The 17,650-nt window shown below is 38.2% G+C and overlaps 1 protein-coding gene across 3 annotated transcripts; it reads left to right on the top strand.

Annotated features, from left to right (window-relative positions):
• The first annotated feature begins 8,455 nt into the window (after window positions 1-8,455).
• Window positions 8,456-16,682, top strand: LOC129775461 (fructose-1,6-bisphosphatase 1). Of its 3 annotated transcripts, XM_055780233.1 has the most exons (5): window positions 8,457-8,670; window positions 14,968-15,008; window positions 15,448-15,637; window positions 15,699-15,950; window positions 16,011-16,682. In XM_055780233.1, exons 2-5 carry the CDS (start codon window positions 15,002-15,004, stop codon window positions 16,591-16,593), a joined length of 1,032 nt encoding a protein of 343 aa, XP_055636208.1. In that variant the 5' UTR covers window positions 8,457-8,670; window positions 14,968-15,001; the 3' UTR covers window positions 16,594-16,682. The 3 variants fall into 3 exon arrangements, with proteins under 3 accessions (XP_055636210.1, XP_055636208.1, XP_055636209.1); XM_055780235.1 differs by lacking the exon at window positions 14,968-15,008 and having other exon boundaries at window positions 8,456-8,670; window positions 15,436-15,637; XM_055780234.1 differs by lacking the exon at window positions 14,968-15,008 and having other exon boundaries at window positions 8,459-8,670.
• Window positions 16,683-17,650: the final 968 nt, after the last annotated feature.

Here is a 17,650-nt window from a genome sequence, read left to right on the forward strand (position 1 = left end):
TGGGATCCTGACGACAAACACAGAGTTCAACGGAGAGGACTAATTGATACAACACGAGCACGACCCTAGCTTGCTATGTAAGTAACAAATATATTCGAAAAAATCGGGAAACTAGCAAGGACTCGTATGCGCTCTCTCATTCAACCACTGCCCAGCTCCCACCATTTAATACCATGGACAGGCATACAACTGTACTAGCGTTGTAAGTGTACAGCGTTGTACAGGTACCACGATAGCATGACACACATACTTTGGTTGTACATTGTACCGCATGTCAAACTGACAATCAGAAATTTGAATATATTGCATTGTATTTTCACCAATATTTCAAAGAAAAAGGTTTTTATTTAGCGTCTAAACTATCAAACACAACAAATATGTTTCCAATCTGAGTTATTAACTCAAGAGAAAGTCAATGAAAAGAATGTATACCAAGTGTTTTGATTCGCTTTGTTCATGCTACCTACCACTAACCGTCTATGGCGCTGCGCACAGTGCAACTGTAGCCACGTACAGCGGTATAATAGGTCGGTACAGGTACAGCGATTGTACCGAGTTGCTTGCATGGTTCTTGCGCTGTACATGGTGACAGACATACAATTTTCGAAGTACAATGCAAGTACAGCTGTATGTTTGTCATAAGTATTATACTAAGGACAGACATACAGCTGTACTTGCGTTGTAAGAGTACAGCGTTGTACAGGTACTATCGTACCATGACAGACATACTTTGATTGTACATTGTACCGTATGTCAAACTGACAATCAGAATTTTTCCAATTTTCACCACATATTTCAATGAAAAAGGTTTTTATTTAGCGTCTTAGCTATCGAACACAACAAGCAAGATTCCAGTCAAAGTTATTAACTCAAGAGAAAGTCAATGAAAAGAATGTTTACCAAGTGTTTTGATTCGATTTGTTTATGCTACCCACCACTAACCATCTATGGCTCTGCGCACAGTACAACTACAGCCATGTACAGCGGTAAATTAGGTCGGTACAGGTACAGCGATTGTACCGAGTTGCTTGCATGGTTCTAGCGCTGTACATGGTGACAGACATACAATTTTCGAAGTACAACGGTAGTACAGCTGTATGTCTGTCATAAGTATAACACTGTTTAAGCGCTTTAGTTCTAGCCCGAATAAAAGAATATAATCAAATGATTTGTGTGCAGGCATGAAAAAGAAGCATTTACGATAGATCTTATTCAGAATTTCTTCCAAGGTCTAACTTGTGAATCAAACAACAACACTGCCGTAATCTCGCATTTTGACGTAAGCGCCAGAGGGAAGAATTTTCAGTGCGAGGCTTTTCTTTAAAATTTCATGTACAATCAGCATACGCGTATACTACAAACATAAGATCTGTACAAAATGTGTGCACTTGATAGAAAACATTACCGACGGCTTGGTTTTTGGAAAAAAAAGCTGTAATATTAAGCTATGCTAGCCGACGTTTGCCCTTCAATCAAAGCTCCGCTTCAATTCATTCGAAAGAAGAATTGAGCAGTCGAGGAAAAGAAACATCGTGAAGAAGCTTTGTCCCTTGATGCCTGAAATAACCGCATTTCTATTGGGGAGAAATGCGATGATTTTATGAATTTAGATATTTGATGAGATCAGACCAAAAATTAACCGCATCATAGTCAACGTGGAGTAGCGTTTACGTCACTCTGTTTTTAAATTTTTACGGACTTATTTTTTCACATTTTTTTGAAACTTCGCAGTTTTTTGGAAGTACAGGTCGGACTCGATTATCCGGGATGTTGAACCAAATTTTCCGGATAATCGAATCATAAAAAAAAATTAAAAGAAAATCTCACAGAAAACGTAAAACAACTATAATTTGCACTGATTTTTCTTGTAGATTACATTGTCGTAGCCAGAAATTGCCTGGTGACCCCCGGGGGAGGGGTAATGTTTTGAAAATCGAAAAAAAAATTCATCGCCTTGTTACAGCTTATGAATCAAAATATTATTCAAATGGTCAAGTCCTACTACAAGCAAAAGCTTATGCGTGAGCTTCTCGGATGCCAAGGAGAGTTCGATGACATCGGTAAGCGAATCAACATTAGGAATGCTATGTTTTGGGTAGCCGAAGCTTGGAGCGAGAACCGGCTGATGCCATTGTCAAATCATGGAAAATACTGATATCGGTTGTAACAGAATGCATACGTTAGTTTCTGAAGAAATTGATTGACCAGTACAATACCGTGCACGACGAGGATGTGGAGTTTGAGGCCCTGATCGACGATGGCGTAGTCAACATCGTTTTGCGTCCAAACACATATTTCTACGAGGAGGCGATCTGGCGTAGTGGTAACATCCATGCCTCTCACGTAAAGGTCACGAGTTCAATTCTCACTCCCGACATTATTCCAAAAATGGAAGTAAAAGTGACGAACCAGCCAAATGAGTTGAAAAAACACTATAATACAGATGAAAAAATATATATTTCTACGATGATGAAAATTACTTTTCCGACTGCCGAGGGTGCGAATGCTTCATCAGTTTTGGAACTACATCAGGTTGATGAAGATGAAAAGTTCGAAAATTGGGTTTCAAATGAAACAGCCTTATGTGGAATCGGAAAAGTTGTTACTTGGGCTAAGGAAACCGGATTGACATTGAAAATAAAATTCCTGCTGCGAGAATTACGTAAAAATATTATATTCTAGAGAAAAATGTTTAATTTTTGTTTTGATGCATATTATGCACATTAAAGTACAATCGGACAATCGGACTTTATTTACTAGTGTCGCACAGCCGTCAAAGTTTCAGTTTTTTAAAAACCGTAAAACCATTCAAGGAATATTATCAAAAATCGAATTTCGGGCTTTAGATGACAAAAAAAATCGAGATGACAGTAGATTTCGACGTTTCATGCAATTTTTTTCAAAACTCCGATTTCATGCACTCCCCTGTTTAGTGATTCTACGTTTTTTCAGAAAACTCAAGCTTTGGCGACTTTGCGACAATAGTAAATAAGTCCCACTCGTAAATTTGAGATAACCATTTTCATTGGCACTCCAATGCACATAATTAGTCATTAATTTCAAATAAAAAAATAAATAATCATTTGCCAAACAAATTTTATTGAATCTATTAAGCTATAATATCGTAACATATAGAGTTGCTAATTAGACATCTTTTGAGAATCTAATAAATCAATGGACTATCCAAGAAAATTCAAAGGCTTATCACTTATTTTGTATTCTTTGCAACATTATTTTTTTATCTTTGCTTATTTTTTGTCTGCCTATTTCCGCCAGTTCAGTGCCAATCGCCGATATCAGGGAGGTGACTCCACCTGTTTCTACCTATCAGACTCAACAACTTAGAGCCGGGCCAGCTTCTTTTACTTCTCTTCCGAAGAAAGACGTGACCAGAGATTTTTTGCCTCGCAAAATTCCAACGACGCCAGCTGGGATCGAACCCAGGACGATCGGATTTTGAGGCTGTTACGCTAACCACACACTGGCGCACTGGCGCTGTCATCCATGATTATTCGAATGATCATATTATATATGATACACTGTGTATAAGCGGATTTAAACATATTAAACGGACCCTACTCATCCTAGCTACATCAATTTTTAATTGTCATATTAGGTATGTTTAGTTATTACATTTTAATTTATTTAAATTCGGAATTTTCAGCATATATAATTTATTACGGATATTCGAAACTATTTGTATGGAACAACTTCTATTACAGCCCCCTCCTCTACCTAGCTACGTTCAATATTGTTTGAATAATCATATTTATAAACCATACTAGCTGACTCGGCAAACTTCCCAAAATTTGTTTTTTCTTATCATACCTTCACACATTCACGTTTTCTCACTAAGCGCAAGTTCATGACTCCAATCGCAGAACTGTTCATTGATTGACCTTCTAATCGACCCCGTTGAATTTCCATTCTACTAAAAAATTCCTAGTACTTCTACCAAATCTCATCATTATAATATCAGATTATTTTCAGACACAATTGTCGTTCAAGATTTTTCAACCACTTGCAAATAACATGTTTCTCCGTTACATGGAATAAATGTTTGATACAGAAAATACGATAGAATAGAGATGGGAGGAGTGTCTATTCGCCATAGAAACGTTTTGTGTCCCCTAAAACCTTCGCAAGCCAAATTTGGTATTTTCTTGATTAGTTTTCGAGTGATGCAGAAATTTGTCTTTCATTTGTATGCCGGAACCCCCCCCCCCCCTAGAGAGGGGAGTGAAGTGTCTAACTACCATAGAAACATTTATTGCACCCTAGAACCTCCAGGTGCCAAATTTCGAGTTTGATTAATTCTCGAGTAATGCAGAAATTCGTGTTTCATTTGTATGGCAGTACGCGTCAAAAACATAAAAAGTTGGAAACCGATTGAGCTCAAAGTTGTACACAATATACAGACCACTTCGAGGAGTGTTGTTACGGCATAAAAAATTGGAAAATTGGAAGAAAAATGATTTTATATATGACCAGAGTGCGTTTCTGAAATAGAGCTTCTAATGAAAATCGACTATTCAGTAATGGATACGTGTTCTATGTGATGGAAACATCTTTTTTCCACGTGTTTGACAAAATCATGAACTGAAATTGTGTTTCGGAGTGATTTCAAATTTATCGATTTCCCTCATCTATCATCATCTATATATAAATTTTCTGTTCGTTTGTGTGCGCGTTAAAATCTCGAAAAGTGCGGAACCGATTGAGCTCAAACTATGATACAATATACAAAACAACCAAACACAACTAGGATTGTTGTTACAACATAAAAAAAAATTAAAAATTCAACTCAACCATGCAAACACAATGTACTACAGCAAAGTGTGGCAGGGTATAATATGCTAGCTAGCTAGTATAATATAAAATTAATGCCTATTATCGGTAAATGGAGAATAATTCATTTTACGCATCAACTCACACTATGAGCTAATGCCCGAAGATAGGCAAAAAGATTGCTCGTTCCGTCGGGAGGAAGCGAGTGGATAGTGCAATCGAAAGAAAACATACCCAATTAAATCGTCAAATTGTTTACTTTATTTACTGTATTCACTGTTCATGTTTCAGACAAAAAAAAAATTGGACAAATTTCCTGTCTAATGATATATAACACAAAATATGTCGCAATAACCATACTGAGTAATATGCGTTTGAAAACTCCTAATAAACCGCTACATTTTTCGTAGAGTTACTCCCCTATATAGAAATCAAAGACATAGTCCTATGTCAATAAAATAGTCCGGATAATCGAGTCCGACCAGTGTTTGGTATTCTTTATCGGTCTATAACAAAAAAGTAAAATGTCAAGTTTGGCGCTTACGTCGCTCGCAACATTACGGAAGAATAGGTATTTTTGTTCAATTCCCAATCAGTTTTGCGATGCAATGATTTTGTCGCTTTTGGGAGTTTTCATGGTCAAAAATTAAGTATGTCATCAATTGTACTCATTAGGTGTAGAATACTTATATATTATCAAAGGTCGTTTTCATGTTTGCTATGCTCTAGCACAACGAGGAATAGTTACCTTCAGATATATGAAACTTGAGTGAAGATCCTTAGGGTTATTGATTGTTCAGAACTCCGATGAGTTTCAAAGTCATAACGATTCTCTTCTAGAAATACCAATAGTCAGTCAAGCGAAAAAGCATTATAATCAAAAAGAATGTCCATCATGAAAATTGTTCCAAATCAGTATTGTAAAAAAATTGCCGGATAGTAGCTGATAAAATTATGTTGTCGCCATTCCACTGCAGAAATCGTCATTGTAGATACATGCAAGCTGTGGGTAGTGCTATACCCGCTTGGATTTCAGCTGACCGGTATGTGTCTCCAAAACACAATGAAAACATGATTGGGGAATACCAGAAAAGGCGTAAAAAACCCACATCTTCTTACAGAATTTACAAACACTATATATTTAAACGAACAGTACGTTTTGAACACAACATAGAAAATAACAAAAGTAAATAAAATAACCCTACGCATACACTGTAGTCAGATCGTAAAAAACAAACGTAACTGAGTGGGAACTGGGTCCTTGTCCAAAGCGGTTCTCGTTGTCAGTGGTACCTATTCAGTTCCTGGAGTCGGTGCTTAAATGCGGACGCAGTAGAGGCAAAATCGAAATGGACGAATTCGACTTCGTTGAAACTAGCCGAAATGAAGCGCACAGTTTCATGGAGGCCGTGTAAAGTGTTCTGCGGCTCGAGCAGCAGAAAATTCTGTTGACGAAACAATCGTTCAGGAGCGTAAATATTGAAAAAATTAAAAATTCGGGTGCGTCAACTTCTCCGATAATTTTTTTTTTTGCAATGAACACAGCTTGAGTAATGTTCCTTCTCTGCTGCAATGTTTGCAGTCCCAGCAATTGGCATCGATCTTCGTATCGGGGAAGGTTCATAGGATCTCGCCACGGAAGAAGACGAAGGGCATATCTCACAAGTTTCCCTTGTACCTAACGGTCCACGTTGACTGATATGAGCACCATACTCGAGAATTTGATTCTAAAATTGATCTCATCGAAGTGCAGTATAGAGACCGGAGGCAAAGTGTGTCCTCAATTTCTCGGGATATATTGAACAGAAATCCCAGCTGTTGGTTGGCTTTAGAGATCATGTCGTTGTAGTGCAAACTAGAGGTAAATGCTGAGTTTTAGATAACGCCAAGATCACGAACTATAGGGGCACGATCGAGAGACTGTCCGTCAACTGAATGATTGTATGTTATCGGATTGAGCTTGCGGTGAAACGTAATAACATTACATTTGTGAATGCTTAGCAGTTGTGAAGCATGGCAGTTTTCAAAGCTTCTGATGACCAAGTAAATTGTGACGTCATCGACAATCGGCAGCCCGGTAGAAACACGATTAAAAGCTCGTTAATCAAAATTGAGAATAGCAAGAGACCCAGATTGCTCCCTCGTGGCAAGGCTCGGAAATTGTTCCAAACTTTCCTACCCAATGTTAACCTCAAGCATACGATGCGTGAGGTACGATTCAAACCTGCTGACAAGATCCGCGGAGACACCGATATTCCGTAGTCAACTCTATCAAAGGCTGGTTTTAAGTCTGTGTAGGCGGTGTTGACTTGAGCACCAGCATCAATGTTAATTATGCAAAACCAGGCAAACCGAACCAGGTTCGTGGTTGTTGATCTTTTGGGGTAAAAACCATGTTGATCGGTGGCAGTATTTTTCTTGCAGGAGTCGAAAAGTAAGTCATTGAATAAAATTCCGAAAACCTTGGAACAGCCACAAAGTGGAGTTATTCCTCTGTGTAGTTCTCAACGTTTTGTCGAGCTTCTTTTTAAGCACAGGAAACATAATTGACGTCTTCCAACTTGTGGGAAAGCAGCGTTACCTTAATTAGATATTGAAGAGAGCGGTGAGTGGACAAATCAACTCATCGCAAAATTTTTTGAGGATGTAGAGGGGAATGCCATCCGGACTAGATATTGAACACCTCAATTTATTTATGGCAACTTTCACCTGATCTGGTGAGACTTCGAGATTTCTCAGTTAGCATACATCTCTAGGTGTTTCTCTACAGGCGTCTTAGATTTGGAATCCCGACAATATCGTATCATTGAACGCACTTCTAAAGTGAGTTGCAAAAAGTTGCGTTTTGAAGTCACAAATTTTCAAAAATCTCGAGGATGTCTGCGTAAATCTTCCGTATGCAGTAGCGTTTGTATAAATAGCGGTTGTACGTTCGACAACTGTTAGTAGGTCGTGCGAAATATTGCAATGGGATAAAATCAACTATGTAACTTTTGAGCAAGTTGTAGATCCAGGTTCATCCGGAATATTTACAAATGCTGAGACTGATTGTTACCTCAAAAGCAGGATGAAGATGGTCGGCATCCAGAACGGAAAGTGGTTCTTCAACTTCTTCGATATGACATCGAGAGAGCGAACATGAATGATATTAACTGTTTGTAAAGATGTACCTATCTCCTCGATGTTTTTGATTGCAAAACAAAAAATCGAAAAGATAAATCGCCATGCAAATTAAAATTATGCTGCTGTGAACATGTGAATATGCTATGACGCAGGCCCCAAGCACTCCACTGTTTACTCTGACCAACTGTATTTACTCACTTCCGATTGCATGTGTGTAATTTTCCTTTCACGAGATAATACGAATAAACATGTACTGAAGATTACAGTTGCTAAGTCATTAGTGGTATTAGACCTGATACTCAATAATGCTGCGTTTCACAGATAAAGATTATCTCTGTTTGGCTGTAAAATGTAGTCTAACTAAGCGATAAGGGGGCTCGGCTTCTAGCCACAAATAGACGTCGATGAACGGGATGTCTCGAACACGGGTAGACAAGAAGTTTTTTTACAAAATCGTCATGAGGAACACGTCACTGAAATATTAGTAACAAATTTGTAGCTAACACGAAAATACGTAATAGAAGCACTGATACGATGCCGAAAAACCGGACCTGTTAGAATCAAAATGCGCAAACAAGTCTGCCGAAACGAAATAACGATTACGTTCAGAGTTTGAACTTGTTTCAAACCCAGTTTGACTTTGGCCGTCTTGTCGTACAGCCGCGCTGTTTGGGTGACTGTTGCTTGTAGCAGTGTATCGCAGAGGAAGTGAAAGTGATAGACAGATAATCAAATTTACCTGTTATTACTCGTTTGAAGGTATAACTATTACATAATTATTTGAATAAAAATCGCAGGGTAAGCAGCGAAGTGAAAGGAAGAATTGACTTGAACAGTTTAGTGTTGAACATATGTTGGGTTTTTTGGGAGGTGCAAGATCTGTATACAACACTATTGAACGCCAGTGCAGCATTTGATACAATTGTCTTCCAAAATTAAATGATGGTTTGTCATTATCATTCCATCATTTCATCGTAGAGAGGACCAACGAAAAGCCGGTCTGGCGGAAATATTTATTTTTAGCATTGTGTATCGTGGAAAACCGCTGTTTCTTGTTGTCACACTGTGATTCTATGTTTTGATCGCTATTCATTCAACTTCGTTCGTTGTATTCGTACTATTTGACAGCTTGACTTTCACGATAATGACCTTTGTCATTGATTGTAGGGTTTGATACATTGTATAATACCGGCACAGAAAGAAAGAAATGCATGAATTTAAATCTGTAAGCGTAGCTGTAACTAATAGTGCGACTCATAATTATTATTTACACAAGTCAAAATATATAATTATCATTCAAAACAAACGCACATTCTGATGCTAATAGTGAAGGAATTATAACGTCACATTTTACATAGGGGGCAATCATGTCGAGATTGTGTTCATATAAAGTTTCACCTCTCCCGATAGCGGCTCCAGCTGATAAAACGGACAAAAACAATCACTGATATGTCGGTTCCAAGATTGGTTTTAATATTTACAACATGTGTACTCTTTGGCATCCGCGCCAAAACGATCGATTGCTAATTCAAAAAATTCTCATGGAATTTGAACATTTTGCAAAAAAAACATAAAAAAGAACATATGGAGCATGAGATTGCTATCTGATGTATTCGGTTAAGGGGGGACCCCTGTCTGGAAGGTCGAAAAAAATGAATATTCGTGATTTTTTTTCGGATGTTAGGAAAAAATTTAGGTGTTCGGGTATTTTGGTTATTGTTTAAGGTATATTTGAAGAGGTCTTTTCCATTTTTCGAGTGCACGAATAATGATTATTACACTGTTGACAGCTGGATGCGTAGATATTGTCTAAAAATCGGTACCTTGCTGGTGGTATCGGTTCTGAAGCAACGGAGTGTCACAAAACGAATTCCAATGAATATTTTGAACCTCTAGGACAACACCTAAAGCGTTACATAGGGGTTTTTAAAAATTCGAGAAATTTTTAAAATGGCGGGCATTTTTTGTTAAAAAAGAACTATTTTTTATGAAAAATCGCTGTTTAGAAGCTCATAAAAAATCGAAAAAATTAGATATCAATAAACAGCTATGTAACGCTTTAGATAATTCGTTTTTACGTGCTCATAAAAAAAATCAGCCAAATCGGTCCAGTAGATCCTGAGATATTGATACCACCAGATGAAAAAACATGGTTTCGAGAAAAACGCGTTTAAAAATTCGTACAATACTATATCCCTTGAGGTGACCTCATACTTTTGGCTGTAACTTTCCAACGAAATCAAATATCGAAAAATCCTTTTAGGACAACATTTCTGAGGGCATAAGCTTCCTAAATATGCAAAAAACAAAAATTATATTTTTTCGACTTTCCAGACCGAGGTCCTCCCTTAAATTTGAATGCTCCCATGAAAATTTTCACAGCAAGTGGAACAAGGCTTGGAATTGGTTAGGTTGGAGAAATGCTCCCATGGACTGAGAATGTTTGGGAAATATTAGACTATTTTAATAAAAACAAAATTCAGCTTAACTTTACTTCAATCGAGATGTCGAGCAGTGAGATTGAGTTTTTACTACGTTTGGTATGAATAAAAGTAAAAACGAAGTATTTACTTTTCGAAAATGGAAGTTTAGCTGATTTCGTATGAATAAAACAGCATTTGTCAAGTGTGTCGCCTAGGCAAACCTAAACAATCGTACCTTATTAATTTCATTTTAACGCATGTTCGAATTTCAAACATATTAGGCTGTCAAAAAAGTCCTGCGGTTTTTTTTTTAATTTTCATTTGTTCATAAAATTAGTTACAATCATCTGTTTTAAGTCAAATATGCGCCGTTTTGTTCGATGACTTGTTCCCAACGAGATGCCAACTTCATAATACCCCTGTTATAGAAGCCTGCTTCCTTATTGGCAAAAAACTCGGATAGCCAATTTTCACAGGCCTCTTTTGTGGCTAACTTTTGACTTCTGCTCGTTCGCCATGGACAAATACAGGTGGTAGTCACTTGGTGCAAGGTCCGGACTATACGGCGGATGCAAAAGAACCTCCCATCCGAGCTCCCGGAGCTTCTGGCGCGTCACCAAAGAAGTGTCTGACCTGGCGTTGTCCTGATGGAAGACAATGCGGACTCTGTTTATCAAAGATGGCCTCTTCTTCATGAGTGCTACCTTCAACGTGTGAGGCACCCATACATCGAGCTTCTTTGTGAATCCAAGCATCTTCGAATGGTTAATAACGGTTTGATGACTTATCTCCAGCTCTTGGCCGATGCTACGGCTGCTACTATGCCGATCTTTCTCGGCTAATTCGGCGATTTTGTAGCAATTTTCGACGACAGGCCTTCCGGAGCGTGGCGCATCTTCGACGACCTCTACACCAGAACGAAAACGTTGAAACCATCGTTGTGCGGTGGAAATGGAAACTGTATCGGGTCCATAAACTGCACAAATTTTATTGGCAGCTTGAGATGCATTTTTGCCTTTGTCATAGTAGTACTGTAAAATATGTCGGATTTTCTCTTTATTTTGCTCCATATTTGCAACACTATAACTCACGAACGACTTAACCAAACAAAACACTGTCGAGGACTATATTATAGCGCGCAAAAATACCTTTCCAACAAGCTGTAGTATGACTCGATACAATGAATACAACTAGCACTACGCGCTTACAACGACACCTCGCGGAAATACCGCAGAACTTTTTTGACAGCCTAATAGTTTTTATTTTGTCAAATATCTGTCAACTGATTGTTTAGGTTTGGTTTCAAAATAACGCTTTGCTTGTCCGTTTTGTGATCCGTTCGTTTTTTTTTGGGTAGAGAGTGCAATTATGATGATTTTTGACGACAAAAACATCGAGGTACATTACATTTCATTTCACATTTCAGGCGTTTAACTTTGAGCACTAGATAGTAGCATTAAACATGAATCGGATATGATATCAAAACGAATTAAGGTAGTATGCTCATGAGCACACTTGATAATTACGAAGTAAGTATGTGATAAATGTTGTTTTATTCATACGAAATCACTTTTTGTAGATTTGTTTGCCAGTATATATCGGTTTTAATCTCACCAAAGACCACGTACTGTAACCCGTGGCTCATAGGATAACTGAACTAGATGTTGACATCAATTCCAGACGAAAGGTTGTTTTTCAGAACTGGTATGAACTTGTTTTGGTATGGTCGGAAAATAATGAATTTTCGTGTTTTTTTTTTCGGATGTTAGGATTAAAGTGAAGGGTTCGGGTATTTTGGTTATTATTTAACACTAGATCACCCAAGCAAGTCATTTTGAAGGCTATTCAATTTCAATTAAAAAAAAATGAGATGACACATTATGGCATAATTTCTTAAACAAATTTTATAAAGAAATTACTTCATAATTATTTTTCAAATTGTAATTGAAAAGCAGTCAAAATTACTTGCTTGGGCAATCTAGTGTTAAAGTATGTTTTAAGATGCATTTTCCATTTTTTGAGTGTACGAACAATGATTATTACGCTGTTGCTGGATCCGTAGATACTTTTGGCTGTAGATTTGCAACGAAATCAAATATCGAAAAATCCTTTTAGGACAACATTTCATAGGGCATAGGCTTCCCAAAAATGCAAATAAAAATCGATTTTTTTGATTTTCCAGACCGGGGTCCCCCCTTAACACATGAAGGACCGCTCACGAGTTTTCTCGTGTTACGCGTTCCGTCTGTTACGGATGGATAACGAAATAACCCGTGTTTTCTACACTTGATGGTTAAATCCTTGGTCTACCAAGAATCTAAAAGGCCTACCGATGGCTCGCCTTCGTCTCATCCACACCAAAGGAAATGATCTCATTCGTGGAATCGGAACAAATGAAGCGTACAAGTTTGCCCCATAACATGCGGTCCCAGGCGTGTGTCTTACAGATTTCTTTGTGGTCCTTAATGTTTTGAGACATTTGAAAAAATCACCTGGCATCCTTGCAAACATGGTTGATTTAGACACCTTCAGCAATTTAGCGATTTGAGTACATTTTTTTTTGTTTAAATCGTTTATTTTTACAGGCTCAGTTACATAGGTTTAAAGGAGCCGAACTCCTTACCAGTGCCGAAAATATTCACGTTCACGGCATTCAAATACGGCGAATTTCAGCCTGCCTTGTATTGACAACCTACTGCTCAAGCGAGAGTCGATAAATATGGAACAACACTATCAATGAACACCAGTGCAATGAACATCAACATCAGCTTGCCATAAAGTTCATTTTTCATTTGCATATTCATTTTCGCCATGATATTCGTAACGTCGAAATTGAACATCATTGCGTGTTAGTGAAAATCAAAGCATAAAATTCAACGTCAACTAATTGAGAGTAAAATCGATTAATGGTAAAGGATAGCCATTTATTATACAAAATTCTTGTTTTTCGCGACATTGGCAATGAGATGTATGGTATAACTCTAGCTATATTTTATGAATCTACTCCCGATTGGCCAGAAATGGCGTACACCCCAATTATATGGGCAATGAGTGACAATAACAGACGAGCGAAAAACGAACATAATCTTGTTTTGATTACCGGTTTAATGATACTGGCTATACATGACTAGCAATCATATAAAACCCCTACGATATGGGTATTGGATGGAAGGGCTTAAACAACGGAAGTCGAATATCGTATTCCGGTGGCTTCCGGTGCATTGAAAACCGCCCTAGGAGACCGAAAATGGAGTTAGTGAAATGGAGTTAGATAAAGAAAGTGTTAGAAACTAAGATCGTGTTAGAGCGAAATGGCGATAGTAAAAGATCATATAAAGCGGAAACGGAAACGGGAACGGACCGTACCCTTCACGGTAAAGATCGCGAGTTGAATTCTCACTCCCGACATTCTTCCAAAAATGGAAGTGACAAGCCAGCCAAAAAGGTGTTGAAAGTCATTATAATACAGTATAAAAAAGAAAAAGAAACGGAAACGGAAACGGAACGCTCAACGCCGTTCAACGCAAGATGTCGCTCAACCGCTCAACACCGCACAACGGTCAACGCTCAACGAAAGCTAATGTTGCCTTCTCCGGATTCCTTTGTGTCTAAATATGGAAATCAAACACGTTTTCAATAAAAATTCACTGCAAGCGATGAGGATCAACTTAACGTTCGTGATAATCACCTGAAATTATTGACAGTAATGGAAGTGCCTGAATGCAGGCTTTCCGAAATTCGTTCATGCTCTATTCGTTCAATATACCAGACAAAGTTCACGCGTCTCGACTCTTGTGTTATACTCATTATGACAGATATGGCGTTGAGTTTCAACAGAAGAAAATTCATCCGACACTGGGAAAAAGCTAATGTCTTCATTCGTGAACAGATTTTGATAATTTGTGGCACTGCTCCTTACTGTATTGTTACTAGTATATATATACATTTTCCCTTAATTCTAATGTTAATAATATAGGAAACCGATTACTCGCGGTCGACTCGAGTTTAGAAGGGTGACATATTTTCTTCAGGAAAAGGAGGGGATATGAGGATATGTTGACACACTCTCAATCACACTCATCACACTCAATTCTTAAACCTATCTTATATCTAATATGTATTTACATTTCATCTTATTCTTAAGAAGGGATCCGATCTCTCACAAAGGAAAAGGAAAAACTAAGGATTTGAGTACATAATCATGCCGGCTTTTTAATGTGGGTGCTCAAAATAAAATTTCGTATCTCGGCTTCCATCCTGTACAATTTTTTCAAAATACATCGAATCAACGTGAAATTTTTACCGTCTGAAGACACAGATTTTCCAAACATTTTGATGTGGAAAGTTTTCAGATACGCCTACTATCTGTCGTTGCTATAAAATGAGCAGTGATTCCAGATTCTAACTGTCTAATTCTAAACCTTATATTCCAATCCGCCAACGATAGAATACGCTCAAGATTCAAATGCACATATGTTGTGGAGTATTGTAAGATTCACAGAGGTTTTAGTTGAGAGAACGCCTTAGAGTCTACTGAGTTACTGAGTCTACAGAAGAATAGAGATTTTTTTGAAACAAGTCTAACCATTTTAGTAGTCATGTATCTATTCATACACTATCTTGTTTATTTCAGTCTTCACGCAGTGATTGGCACTCCATACTTCAAAATGACGAGTATGTTGTCATTATGAGCCTTGAAGTTCCTTCAGTTGATATTCTATTGTATTGATAACATAAAGGCTTGTGTGATGTATTGAAATTGAAGCATGGGACGAAGTTTAGTGTAAATGTATTATGTTCTGTTGATAATCAATCGAATGGCCTTTAACAATTTACTGTGACAGTAATGAATTATGTTATTGCTTTCAACTTATAGATGCATTCATATTGTGATCACAATTGATTCTTTCTACACTTCTTTTTCATTTTCCAGCAATTGTTTTGTTCATCTTATACTGTATTAAGAATTTTATGATTATGTGTAATGTGTAATTTGAATCGCATGTCCAGTTGATGCGTTTTTATCGAAGCTTTGCACACTAAAATACCCATGCTTTCCATGTATTTCAGTTTAGGCACCATTCAAGTTCTAATTATTCAGTCTCTCCACCAGCACTAGTCGAAATCATGACCCAGCGTGGACCAGCCTTCGATTCCAACTGCATGACGCTGACGCGTTTTGTACTGCAAGAGCAGAAAAAGCACAAACATGCGACCGGCGATCTGTCGCAGCTGCTCAACTGCATCCAGACTGCGATCAAGGCTATCAGCTCGGCTGTTCGAAAAGCGGGAATCGCTAAACTGTAGGTATCAACATACTGCATTTTGGTAGGAAATAACTGAAGGCTTCTTTTTCCCATATAGGCAGGGAATCTCCGGTGATACGAATGTACAGGGTGAGCAGGTTAAGAAGTTGGATGTACTATCGAACGAAATTTTCATCAACATGCTGAAATCTTCGTACACCACGTGTCTACTTGTGTCGGAAGAAAATGACAACGTGATCGAAATCGAAACTGACAAACGAGGCAAATACGTGGTTTCCTTCGATCCTTTAGACGGTTCCAGCAACATTGATTGTTTAGTATCGATTGGATCCATTTTTGGCATCACCAAGTATGCACTGTTGAACTGATAATCTATACGATCTAATTTGATCCTCTCCTATTCAAACAGACAAGCCAATGAAGGAGTGGATCCGTCGATTGAAGATGCACTCCAACCTGGTAACAAAATGGTTGCCGCTGGTTATGCTCTGTACGGATCCGCCACAATGATCGTGATTTGTTTGGGTCAAGGTGTTCACGGTTTTATGTACGATCCATCGATAGGCGAGTTTGTGTTGACCGATTATAACATGCGCATACCCGAACGGGGCAATATCTATTCGATAAATGAGGGTTACTCCTCAACTTGGGATCCATCAGTGTACAACTATGTACAGGATAAGAAAGATCCAGCCAAGGGAAAACCGTACGGAGCTCGCTATGTCGGAAGCATGGTCGCCGATGTGCATCGGACGATCAAGTATGGAGGAATCTTCATCTATCCCGCGACCGCAGCTGCTAAGAATGGCAAGCTTCGTCTGCTCTACGAGTGCAATCCGATGGCTTACATTGTGACCAAAGCTGGCGGAAAGGCCAGCGCTGGTAAGGATAAGGAAATTTTGGATGTGGTACCAACATCAATTCACCAGCGTTGTCCAATTTATCTCGGTTCTAAACTAGACGTGGAAGAAGCATTGAGTTATATCAAGTGAAAGCTTAAATATTGGAGGAAGCACCGAAAGATATTTGTTGTATATAAAACGCTCTCAAAATTGAATCTAAATATATTCCATAAAAATTATATGAATGCAATTTATTCCATCTGCCAACGAACCATGTATAAAATAAAACAACTAAATCTGATCTGATTTCTCACGGCTTGATTAAAATGAGCGTTCAATATTGGTTTATATTTTTTACAATTCATTATTATATAAATCGAATCGCTATCACATCGAGCAAAATCTTATATTTTGAAAATCGACATAATCTTATCGAGTCGAGTTCTTGTTCGAACTCATGTGTTGCAAATTGCATATATTTAGGCGCACACCAAAACCAAAACAAATATATTTTTTTGAAGATATGCAGCAAGAAAATCAAACAACTTCAATTATGACAGTTGCACCTATACCTCTTACTCGGTCGATGCTATCGACTTTACGTGGTATGTATAATAGCAAAATGGAGCTAGCGAGCCAAACTCGTATCGACTAGATTTATATAACAAGACCCTTGGTTTTGATAAGATTAGAAGAAAGGAAGCTGTGTCTCTGCGAATATATGCCATTCCTCCTGATCGTACTAGAGATGTTGCATCGATCGATGCGCAAGTACAATCGGTGTCGGCAAAAGCTTCACGTGTGCTTTCAGCTGATTTCATTTATTTATTTATAATGATACTACATCCCATTGAGAGATTAGATCTTCTTCGCAATGTTTCACTAATAAACCCGATCCATGGCTGCAGTTCTCCAACTCCCGACCGCACGACCGCTTGTCAAGTTCTGCTCAACGTTCTGCTCCAACCACCTCGCTCGCTGAGCTCCTCTCCTTTTTGTTCCTATCGGGTTCATACACCATCTTTGCAGAGCAACCCGGCTATCTCTTAACATATCCTGTCCATCGCACTCGACCAGCCTTGATGACTTTCTGGATCCTGGGTTCGCCGTAGAGTTGCGCCAGTTCGTGGTTCATTCTCTTTCTCCATACTCCATTTTCTTGTACATCGAGTGTTCTGAGCACTCGGCGTTTAAAAACACCAAGTGC

The sequence above is a fragment of the Toxorhynchites rutilus genome, chromosome 3 (genome assembly GCF_029784135.1).
Source record: "Toxorhynchites rutilus septentrionalis strain SRP chromosome 3, ASM2978413v1, whole genome shotgun sequence".
Classification (NCBI taxonomy): Eukaryota; Metazoa; Arthropoda; class Insecta; order Diptera; family Culicidae; genus Toxorhynchites; species Toxorhynchites rutilus.